The sequence below is a fragment of the Meriones unguiculatus genome, chromosome 6, assembly GCF_030254825.1.
Source record: "Meriones unguiculatus strain TT.TT164.6M chromosome 6, Bangor_MerUng_6.1, whole genome shotgun sequence".
Lineage (NCBI taxonomy): Eukaryota > Metazoa > Chordata > Mammalia > Rodentia > Muridae > Meriones > Meriones unguiculatus.
Genome location: NC_083354.1, coordinates 86162676 through 86174900, shown reverse-complemented (window position 1 = coordinate 86174900; position 12225 = coordinate 86162676). Strand labels below are relative to the sequence as shown.

Here is a 12225-nt window from a genome sequence, read left to right as displayed (position 1 = left end):
CTGTTTGAAAAAAAAAAAAAAAAAAGAGCATCCTCTTCCTTGCTTACTAAGGAAAAGGATGAGCACAGCACCCCATTCTGCCCACAAAGGTTTCTAAAGGTCCTCCATCCAGCATCAAGGACACAGCCAGGAAAAATATAAACATTGGAAATTTTAGCAATGAATATCAAAAGAGTACAAGCTTTCATGGCTGTTAGTTGGGAAGGAGCAAGCGGGAAATGAGACTGTTGATCTAAGCTCCCTTAGAAAACTTTGGGCACTCGGAAAATGATTTGCATTAAATCCATCAGCTTTTCTGAATTTCCTGAAGAAAAGCATTAAGAAGTGCTGTTCCAAAGATGATTTCTTTGCTGTCTGAGAAAGGATTTAACGTACTTGTAAGTAGTAAGTGTCCCAAGAACAGCCAGTGACCTTACAACCCCTCTGTTCTGTCTGTCCGTCATCTTGAGTCCACGTTGCTTTCCTGTCGCTGAAGTTTTCATACATTTCATATGATGACATATTTCTGTCCAGTTCAGACTATTTCCCACCGTCAACGTAAATATTACAAACTGAACTTCACTGAACTTTGAAGACTGGCAGCTGGCTGGTTTCTTGTCAGTCTGGCTCGGTTCCTTTCACAGCCACATGCACGCACCCTGACAGCACGTCTGCCCTGGCTTCTTGTTCTCCATGTCTGCTTTCATCAGAACCTCACCTCACATCGGTAGCTGACCAACTCACACCACTAGTAACCTGCTTTTCTCACCACTTTGCATTTGTGTAAGCTTCTTTTAAGTTTCAGTAACAAAGGTGCGTTCCTGTCTCCTCCTGCACCCACCCTCCAATACTCATGTCTGTCTGAATTGTCTTTTCCTACTAGCAAGGCTCAATTTCTGCTGCATTTTGATGTTTTCTCAACTTGTTCATGTACATAATTGTCCCCATATCTTGACATAGGACACACCATTTGTTTTTATTCTTATAAATTTATCGTTATATTCATCTAGTAACATATTCAGAAGCATTCTTTTTCCACATGTACATGCATCATTCCAGTGATGTCACCAGATCCGTGACTTACACAGACTCAAACTGCACGGGAATAACTTGGATTTGGTGGGTTCGGCTAGACTCTTCAGCCCCATTTCTGGGATACTGGGGTGGTGGAGGTGGCGAGGAAACACTGTAGACCAGCTTTTGCAATATTGCTTCTTTCTTAGCCTAGTAAGCGAAGAGCTTACTTGGAAAATTCTTGTGCTGCATTGTTTTCTGCCTTTGTTTAAGCCATAGGGGATAGAGCCTGTGAGCTTGGTGATGATTTTCTATAATAGTGTCTACCTAAAGTCTAGCCTTGGCACTTTATGGCAGTGTGTCAGTAGCTCTGGAGGCTGATGTATGCTGTTTTTGGAAGGTTTACTTTTGCTTCAAGGCAGTTTTGTCAGGGTCATGTTTGAATACTCGTGTGAATATTTATAATCAAGAATGATACCTTTTAGTCATAAAACATCATGAGCAGAGTTCAACAAAAGTATAGTTCACCGGTGGCTCACGCCTTTAATCCCAGCACTCATGAGGCAGAGGCAGGCGATCTCTGAGTTCAAGGCCAGCTTGGTCTACAGAGTGAGTTCCAGGACAGCCAAGGCTACACAGAGAGACCCTGCCTCAAAAAACCAAAAACAAAATCTTTTCATTAATAATTTTTTTTTATTTCTAAATAATGCAGCCTTGTATCTGTATAACTGATCTTAAAGTTAACATGGTGTCTAAGTGTACTAACTGATGTAGCCGTCTCTTGGAGTGTGTTCCCTTGTGTGTGCTCATACGTTTCAAAGTGTTTCAAAGGTAGAAGGGCTAGAGGGGTACACGGTACAGGAGAACGGCGTGATTGGGATATGGTTTTCTTTTTGGTCCGTTCATTTGTCTTCTGGAGGCTTGGGTCCAGCAGGATGGTTCAGTGGGGATAGGTGCTCGCTGGGAAGCCTGACAACCTGAGTTAGTCCCCAGACCCACATGTGGAGGGAGAAAACCACTCACACTGCCCTTCTCCTGTCTCCGTGCATTTAGTAATTGTGTACAAGATTGCCGACCGACCTGGGCATGTGGTCAGCTTCATAGACGTCACAGGCGCTTGACAAGCGCAGAGGGGTGGGGCCGGGGCCCATGCAGGACTGCTCACTTTTAAAAGCTGCTGTAAGGGAAGCGTATCAGCGCACAGAGTGCTTGCCACACAGGCCTGACCACCAGTCAATTCCAGGAGTTCCCTGAAGAGCCAGATAAGGCAGTCTGGATCTCTAATCCCAGCAGTCCTGTGGCAAGACAGGAGGTGGGACAGGAGAATCATCCAGGGCTGTCGGCCTGGAGTACAGAAAAGTGACAGAAGCAGGAGATACCTGCCTCACGAATGAGATGGAACTGATTCATGAGAAGCCGACTGCAGCTTCCACGTATGTGCCAGGGCTCACATGCTGACACTGATACATGTATCACACACAAACACAGATACACGTGTGTTGGCGTTTATACTCACACATGCTGGCACTGATACAAAAGTGTTTTATGCTGACTAGTAGCTCTCTGACATTTGATAATTCCTGTTATTAAATATGCATGGTGTCTTTTCAAACCGTCTTATCCACAGTACTAATTTAGAAGTAGTAAGACCTTTTGTTATCCTCTAGATCTCTTTGAAACTGGCTCCATGTCCCCACAGGCCGTGGTAGGAGTTCTGGGCTGTGAGGGCTACATTATTTCTCTGGGTCTGCTGAAGTGACGTCACCGTCTCTGCTGCTACAAGCTTTGCTCACAGAGGACAGGGAAGGACCTGCTCCTGAGAACCACTTCCCGGGTCGTTTAGTGGCCGGCATTTGCAGCATGGCTGTGCATTGTAGTTAATGTTACACACAGCCTCTGTACTTCTGTACCACGCTTTACTTTGCAGAAACCATGCAGCCACTGTTGAAGATTACTTTTAATTTTAAAATCACATTGGATGTTACTCTAATCGAAACTAGTCTGTGAATCCAAGTAAATGAATTTATAGCACACATTTGATGAATTGGAATATATTATAAATGTAAATTAATAAAAAAAAATAACATGGTGGGGCTCGCTGTGGTGGTACACACCTCTAATCCCATCACTCAGGACACTGAGACAGAGCATGGCAAGTTTGAGTCCAGCATGGACAAAAACCCTGCCTCAAAACAAAACAAAAACAGAGCCAATGGAAAGGCTCAGCTCACCTGTGACTTCCCTTTCACCCAAGTCCTGAGTTTGAGCCTGGGGAACCCACATGGTGGAAGAAGCAGGCTGACTCCCCACAAGTTGTCCTCAGACCTCCACATATGTGTGATGTGGTGTGTGTACATACATACATACGACACACATACATACAAAATGAGTAAGTTTAGTCACAGGGTAGTACATGTTAATAGTCACATGATGTAGTTCATCAGAACATGAGCTTTTATCCACAAAAGACTGGGGAAGTTTTCATATATTAATAGAAATAATGGCATCTCTGGTGATTACCAGTGTAGAAACTTTTGTTAACCTGTGGCCACGTGCAAACTAAGAACCAGCAGCCATGGCTGAGCAGTGGTTTAGTGGGCAAGACTGCTATGCAAGCAGGAGGACCTGGGTCTGAGCCCCAGAGACTGAGTAAAGCTAGGCCAGCACAAGGAGAAGCCAAGTAGAGACAGGGATCCTGGCAGTTCACTGTTGAGCCAGCCTGCTGTATGCAGCAGTAAAGATCAACGAAAGACTATGCTGCCCTGGTGAGTGTAGAAGCGGGCAGCGGGGGAGGGGCTGCCTTTCCCCAAGGCTCTTCCTGCTCAGGAGGAGGCCAGCTGTTGCCTGTGAGAGCCACAACTGTTCCAGTCTTGAAATACAGAGTTTTGGATTTTGTTTTTGTTTTCCTGTCTGCACATGTTCATATCTGGTGTAGTAGGCTTCAAGCACTTGGGAGTACTCATTTCTTTTGTCACCTGTAAGAGAGTGATGTATGGGTTTGGTTTTGTTTTGTTTTTTGTTTGTTTTTAACATGGGGACATTTTCAACCTGCACCTAGAACTTGGCCTTCCCTTGTTTTTCTGTCCTGTGCATTGGGACAGTGAGAGTTCCTGCTCCTGAGAACAGAGCCTAACTGGCGCAGCTAGTGCCTTACCTTGTATGTGTGTTGGGGGGGTCTTCTCAGCCTGTGGGGCTCATAGACTACTCCTTGCATTCTTCCCTGGGTCCTTCCTTTATCCCTTACTTGGGTCCCAGGGTGTCTGCTACAGAGTGGAAAGGCAGTCCCTCCCTGCTGTCCTCTCTCCTTGGTAGCAATATGTGCGGTTGATGAATGAGTTCCCGCTGGAGTGAGAGCTGTCTGTGTCTCAAGTAACCCGGTCTTTTTCCACATTTTCTCTTCTAGACACCGATATAATCAAGAGTCTCCTTTGTGCAGTTATCCAGAGTCTGCGCTGTTAAAGCACTGATCTCTGCTAATTACCTATGCTGTTCCATAACGAGAAAGGTTGTGTTTGGACATTACAGTATTGGTTGCTCTCATTACACAGAAGCATTCTAATAATGAACACAATCGGTGCACTTCTTTAATTCTGGTAGAAAAATGGTTGTTATGAAAAAAGAGAGAAATGTGATTAACGTAGCCCAGGCTGGCCTGGGGTTTGGAATCTTCCTGCTTCCTCCTCCCGGGTGCTGGGATGGCAGCGTTGTGCCCCCAAGACTGGTTCACACAGTCAGGCTAGTGCCTATACCTACTGAGCCATCTTCCCAGCACACATCTAACCCTTTCTGCTGTTACATAGCCTGGCAAGGATGTCTCCGTGTTAGTAGTCAGCATCGTATTTCCAGGCTAAAATTAACCACTTAAATAACTTTCTAAAACGGTAGCATTTGGAGTGTTATTGAGAGCCTTGCATGTGTGTCTCCACTCTCCAGAGCTGAAGCCCCAGCCGGGTTCTCTGAGATGGCTCTCTTTTGCAGGGAATAGAGTATGTTAGGGTGTTTCGTTCCACACCAGAAATACTTTTGTTTATATTCGTAGATTAATCTAGGGATGATGGAAAACCCCTCCTAATAAACAACATTGCGACCTTGGCTTAGTTGGTGAAAGACTCCGTGAAGATCCTTCCCTCACTGAGACGTGCCTGTGCCCCTGGAGAGCCACAGCTTGTCACTTGGGGCACTATTAGGGTAGCACTAATTGTCTAATGGCTGCTGAGGGACCCAGTACAACCTTTTGCCTACTTTTATTGCTTCTCCCTCAGTAGCCGTGTCCTCCTGGAGTTCTAACTCTCCTTTACCATCACTGCATCTACAGTTTCATTTCACTTTTTTCTTTATTATTTTCATACCATTCTTTATGCAGCGACACTTTTCCTGTACCGTGCTTTCAAATTCCCAGAGAGAGTGATCCAACACATGCAGTACCATCTCAGGGTGGAGTGTCTATGAAGGCATATATTGCACCAGCCAGCTATGAACTGCAGGGTGGGTTCAGTACTCAACAGAGGAAGAAGGGACTTTGGGGAACCCCCCCCCCACCTCTCTAAAAAGTACAGTGTGTCAGGCCCAGCCCGCTTGGTGCTACCCATAGGAAAGTGGTGGAAAACAGGTAACCCATCCTGTAAGGTTCCCAGGAGCCCATCCTGTAAGATTCCCAGTGCTATGAGGAAACCAGAAATTTAGCTACTCGGTGTTGGATTGTATTACAGTGGGAATGTAGCCTGCTAGGACAGAATAGCTACTGTCTACAGAGTGATGGTAGGACATTTTGTACTGAAGACATGAGAAGATAGGAAATGGTGTTTCTGGCAAGAGAAAGTGTATATATAAATATATATATATTATATGTGTGTGTATATAATATGTATGCATATTGTCTGCAAAGACGTGTGAATTGTTGGTGTACTTAGGAAGGAAGTAAATGCTGTAAGAACAGGGCATACCTGGCATGTAGGGCACTCCAGGAAGGGGGCTAGTTTATGGAACTGATGAACTTAGTAAGATGCTTAGCTCCAGATATCATTGTCATCATCGTCATCAAATGACCTCTGATAGGATGGGAAGGGAAGCTCTTGAGGCACCTACAGTGCGCAGCTGTACTATGTAGGTGTAGAAAGAGCCGGGATTAGAACTGAACACCAGGCTGACAAGGGACTTTAAAGTTCCAAGTCAAGCATAAAATATCTTCTGGGAATGCTTAGGAAGAAAACGAAGAAAGCCTCAGGAGCCCCAGATCCACAGAAACAGACCTGCTGATCTGATAGTGTTCATCTACCTCAAGCCTTACTCTTGTATAGTTTCCCCAGACATGTTTTGGCTTTATATAATGAGTCAACTTAAAAGGTCAGAAGTGTATACGCTATTTTAGCTAAAACAAGTATGTTTCCAGGTAATGACAGCCATGGTGCACTCCCCACATACACATACACACCTGTCGTTCGTAACCAGCCCACAGACGTTCCTAGTGGCTTCCAGGCTTTCTGACTACAGTAGCTTTGATCAAAAATGGAAGTTTGCAGTCTGCTACAGCCGTAGGAGTCCCTGGCTAGCAGATCGTCACTGTGTACATGTACACACACGGAGACCTGACAGGACTGGGAACCCTGTCTGTCTGTGGATGGAAGACGTGTGTCAGTGCTGTAAGTAAACAGTGTGAGCTTGGGAGGAAGACTGCCTTTCCTCCCCGTCGGCTGCTTTCCATTTCAGAGACAAAGGAAAGCAATTAGGGATGGTTTGTTTTTTTTTTTCTGTCATGAAAAATGGGATGTAGTGGATGTTTTGTTTTCTCTGAGACCTCAGTGTCTGTAAATTACACCATTTTTAGTCTGTGAAGGAAGAGAAGTCACCTATAAAATACAACATTGCCTGCGAGGAGCCTTTCACAGTTCAGATGATGAAGTATAAGAAATGCACATTTTGGAATTAATCATATAAAATGATTATGAGAAGACTAAAACACTTTGTTTATGCTTGTAGATTAATTTAGGAATGATGGAAAAGTCTCTCAGCAAATAACATCCAAGTCCCAGGTTTACTCATAAGTGCAGAGTGATGAAAAATATTAAATAATATGAAACCCATTCAATATTAAAAGTAGTAGGAAAGCCCTCAGAACTGCTGAAGATGTTAGTAAATGGTCATTCATTTAGTGTGTGTCAGCACTCTGTGCTCCCTGTGCTGTGCTGCACAGTGTGCAGATGGATAACGCATGCGCCCATTACTCCAGTGGAGTTGACTCTTAGTGAGAGGGAGACATGTTGGCAGGGCTGTGAAGGGATGCACTGACAGGTCTCTGAACGGTTGAGGAAAACTAGAGTGAGTAGAATTGAATCTAGCTACAAGTCAGAGTAGAAAATGGCTATATCGAGGAACCCTGAGCCAGGTGTCCTGGAGCCTGGGAGAAAAGGCAGGACAGTGAGCCTGGAAGGCAGGAGTGGCTGTGAAAATTCTAGCTCCAGAGACCCTGCCAGACATTGTGGATTTGCAAGTGGCTCAGCCAGACTGGAGTGTGTGCGCACACGCACATACGTACAGGCACATACACACACACACATACACCCAGCGATTGTCACTGTGACCTGGAACAGATCCGCGTTACTCTTCTAAGTTGAGGAGCTGGGAGCTATTCGATTTAGAGGAAATCTAAAATCTACATTCTACTTCCTACACCTGTCCTGTCTTCTCCTTTTACCTCCTGTCTGCCTTCCTTCCTCCCTCTCTTACAAGGACAGTGACATCATCATCAGAACGACACCATACATAATCAGCATGGAAACAGCCAAATACTGCTAAGTAAATGAGCCATTATTTAAAACAACCTTTCCATCCTGCAGTCCTCCTTTCCTTGAGTGGAAGGAACGTTTGCTGTGTGGCCTGACTGCCCATTTGCAAGGTTTTGATCAGGTGTCACGTCTCTTTGTCTTTTCAAGGGCGTCTAGAGCCATGCATGATGCCATGAGTGCTCAGTGCCTCCCAGCTCCAGAATACCGGAGTTTCATTGGAGCCGGATGAGCATTTCCTCTCTGGTCCTATTTACTTTATTTTTTGTTTGTTTTTGCTGAAGCCACTGCTTCTGATTTATGATCAACTGGAAAATTCCTAGACAAGTTTGAAGTCGACATTTAGTGAGTTCAAGGTCATCGTTTCTGGTGTGTCTACAAGTGCTTCCTTTTCCTGTCAGGGTAGAAAAATCATTATTCTACCTTTACTGGCTTTCCAAAAATAGTTACTGGAGTTAGCCTAGAATCCTAAAAATCGGCACTTCTCCCAGAACACAAGTACTTAGTCTTCCTAGAAGCAGGCCTTGAAGTCTGCACAGTGTGTGTGTGTGTGTGTGTGTGTGTGTGTGTGTGTGTGTGTGTGTGGCATATCCGTGGGGATGCAAAAAAAAAAAAAATCAGTGCTCTTCCAGAGAGTGGTGCTTTCCCTGGTAGTCTCTGTCTAATCAGTTCCCGGGAGCCCCCAGCTTAAATATTACCTTCATTCCGGCAACTTGTTATGATGAAGTGAAGTTCAAAATGTTTGCAGCAGGCCATTCCCTCTCTCTGCTTATGTAGAACACAAGGGCTTCATCGTAGTGCTCAAGTCCTAGGAACGATCAGACTTGATCACTCAGGCAGAGAAAAGTTATCTCAGGATACAGATCTAGTTAAGTTCTGTACAGTGTGTTCATGATAGAAAGTAAGCACACCTGCCAGGTTTTCTGTCTGTTGACATGAATAATTAGAAACTATGAACTAAGTAAGGGTAATAAGGTACTTCGCAAATATGTGTTTCTCGAATATTATAATATTGGCGTGTTGGGCAGTCTTTTCTAAAAGCAGTGGCTAATGTTCTGGATTCCTTCTGGCAACCACTAGGAAATGTCTTGCATTGATATTATTAGTAAGCCTGTGACCTCAAGTAGAACCTCCTTTTTTTAGACATACTATTCAGATTGGTGCTAGCAGACAACACTGAACATTATCCATGTTAAACACAGAAAAGCACAAGGTGTGTTGCTTCCATACCTTTCACCAACCCTTCTGTGGTTTTGTAGCTTTTTTCGGATACCTAGAACCAGAGCGTAAAACAACGATGTTGTTTACTACTTGTTCTTGGAAACTGTTCCTTGTATCTGACTGTTCTTTTTGTCCTTATTTCTCCCTTGATTTTAGTCGGGAGATGGAGAATAAAGAAACCCTCAAAGGATTGCACAAGATGGATGATCGCCCAGAGGAGCGAATGATCAGGGAGAAGCTGAAGGCAACCTGCATGCCTGCCTGGAAACACGAGTGGTTGGAAAGGAGAAACAGGAGAGGTCCTGTGGTGAGTGCCGCGGGCAGCTCTTGGGAAGGAAGCAGGGAGGAAGTGAGAAGCTCTTTTTCCTGTTTGTCTGAAATAAGTCACAATTAAAACCCTGCTCATTAAGCAAGTTCACCTACCTTAGGAGTGTGTTGGATGGGGTGCTTAAAGCAAGAGTGCCCTCTAATGCCTGTGTCTGTGCCCTGAGCAGTTTTATACTATACTTCCTGAACAAAAATTGTAACTTGTTTGAGATGTTTTATGTCTGATAAGGTCTTAAGAATCTCATTTCTAGAAGTTTTTCAGGAAAACAGGGGGGAAATCAGATTAAATAGGCCCAGGGGTTGAGGATAAAATTTTGTCACAAGAATGACCAGGTTAAGAAGGACAAGGACACTGAGCCCTGGTCTGGGACTCTGTGCTCAAGCAGTTGAGGACATTGCTCTGAATGTGCAAAAGCGCAAAGGAGGTGCCGTCAGCTAGCCACATTTGGTTTATATTTTCTGTTGAAGTGGAGATAGCTGTGATAAGATTCATTACACTCCAGCCAGGAGCTGACTAAACCCTGTCACATAATCTAGCCTTCTTCATCCCAAGGGCCTATTAAAGTTTAAAATCGACAAAACACGAAAATGAAAGTTTCAACTTTGAAATTGTATGTGTCATAGTAAATGTGCATGTTGTCTGTGTATCATGTACATACCTGGTACCCACAGAGGCTGAAAGAATGCCTCAGGTCCCCTGGCACTGAATTTGCAGATAGCTGTGAGCCACCACGTGGGTGCTGGGATTCAAAACCGGGGTCCATTAGAAAAGCAACAGCCAGTGCTACTAATCCTACTAATCGCTGAGCCATCTCCGGTTCCCCCCTGCCCCCAAAGTTTAAGTGTAGTTGTCAGTCACATTAGCCACCTTCAGATATGTGACAATTATGTGTGGCTAGTGGCTGCCTCTGGGCCTGCGTTGTCACCACTGCCTGAGTGCTAGGTACGGTTAGAGGGCAGCTAACCGGCCTCTGGTCCAGCATCTCAATAGCCCTGAGGTTTTGGACTCCCTCACTGAGCTGCTTTCTGTTGTGCAAATGCTACAGGAAAAAATCTAATTGTCTCCCTGACATCTTCCTTGGTTATCATGAGGTCTAACTGAGCTTCTGCACTTTTCCCCTTCATCTTCACCACCTTATTCTCTGCAGAAGATGAAGAAATCAAGGACTGAGCTTAGCAGAGTTTACTGAAACAGCCTGTAGAAGTGACAGTGGAGAGGGACATCTCTCTGCTCCGTCAGTAAAGAATGTGTGAGCAGTGAGAGCCATCAGAAGTTAGAGCATGGTCCTCTCCAAGCTGCTGGAGCCAGAGTTGTTTCACAGTGTGGTAGAGCAAGCCAACACACTATTACATTGTTTAAAACCAAGTGTTTCTCACCTTCTACTTTCCAGCAGATACTTGCTACCTTGCCTATGTGTGTAGGGCAGGAGGAGGCGGACGTGTGTAGAATAAGAAATGTAATATATCCTTGACCATAATTGTCCACCCTGCATTTTATGGCATACAGATTTCAAATTGTCCTTGTTTACTGTCTACTTGGGAGGGCTGATTGTGTTGTTTTATTATTTTTTTATTCATTTCCCTTCAAAACCTTATCAGAACACTAAATAAAAAAATAAATACCTCCAAATAGGCTTGTACACAATAAGTAAAAGTAATGCATAAAATAACACAAAGCACTTGATGAGCACAGGTGCCTGGGGTGGGCAGAAGAAAAGAATTTGGGAAGATGAAAAATGTAGAGTAGGGTCAGACTATCAGTGTTTGGTCCTCAGTTCCCACACGGTGAAAGAAAAGAACCAACTCACACGTGTTTCTCCCTCGCTTCTGCATGAGTACTCTAGCATATGGGTGCGTGCACGCACACGCCCACACACACACACACACACTCACACACACAAGTAAATAAATAAACACAGTCTTTAAGAAGATTTTAGGAGGTGGAGAGATGGCTCAGGTGTTAGAGAGTGCAGTGCCCTGTCCTTGCACCCACACCAGGTGGCTCACAGCCACCTGCAGCTCCAGCTCCAGCTTCAATCCTCAGGTACCGCACCCATGTGCATACAACCCCATAAACAAAAAGAATAAAATACATCTTCAAAAAAGCTACAGAAAGTTAAAGAATGCAGGCTGTATCCGGCTTATGAACTGTAGAGATTTGATGAACAGTAGGATTTTAACCAAAACTTAAAGATGGTTGAGTTTTCCTCAAGTGAAATTATGCTGTCCATGGGAAGAGGTGTAGGGATGCAAAAGGAGAAGACTGCAGCTGTCCTGAGGATGCAGTGTGTCCAGATTTGGTCTGAGAGGCCTATATTTAAACATGGCTGTAACAGCAGGAGCTTGTGTAAATTGCATGTTTCCAATTTAAGAAATTGGTCTTTATGCTTGAAGCGTCCCTGGCTTTTTCCAGCCCCGGAATCTTTCTTTTCTCCTTAATCCTGAGATTTGAACCTAGGACCTCATGCATGCTAAGCAGTCTCTGTACCATGGGGCAGTGACCCCGTCCCTTCCCTAGCTTCTTTAACTACATCTTAAAAATATTGTAAAATAACAGTTTTTGTTTTTTCAGAACAGAGTTTCTCTGGGTAACCCTGGCTGTCCTGGACTCGCTTTGTAGACCAGGCTGGTCTCAAATTCACAGAGATCCGCCTGCCTCTGCCTCCCTGAGTGCTGGGATCACAGGAGTAGGCCACTGTGCCAGGCTTCATTGTTACTATTTTTATGCTTTACATTTTTTCCAAGTAAATACAAAGGAAAAGTTCAATTTTATTGAATAAATTCTTAAAGTGCTGATTTTTTTTTGTGTTCAATTCATAATTCTAGTTGATTCTACATATTAAATTAGCCAGAGAATAAGAACTAGTAGTTTTTCTAAAGTTTTATATAGTAATATTAATTAGTA

At 44.2% G+C, this 12225-nt stretch overlaps 1 protein-coding gene across 3 annotated transcripts in view; it reads left to right on the top strand.

Moving 5' to 3' along the window:
- Map3k1 (mitogen-activated protein kinase kinase kinase 1) overlaps positions 1-12225 on the top strand; it is a 60440-nt gene that overhangs the window by 24836 nt on the left and 23379 nt on the right. For all 3 annotated transcript variants that reach the window (XM_021633609.2, XM_060385715.1, XM_060385714.1), the window contains exon 2: positions 9150-9300. In XM_021633609.2, coding sequence (XP_021489284.1) covers positions 9150-9300 — 151 coding nt within the window. The remainder of the gene's footprint in view (positions 1-9149; positions 9301-12225) is intronic.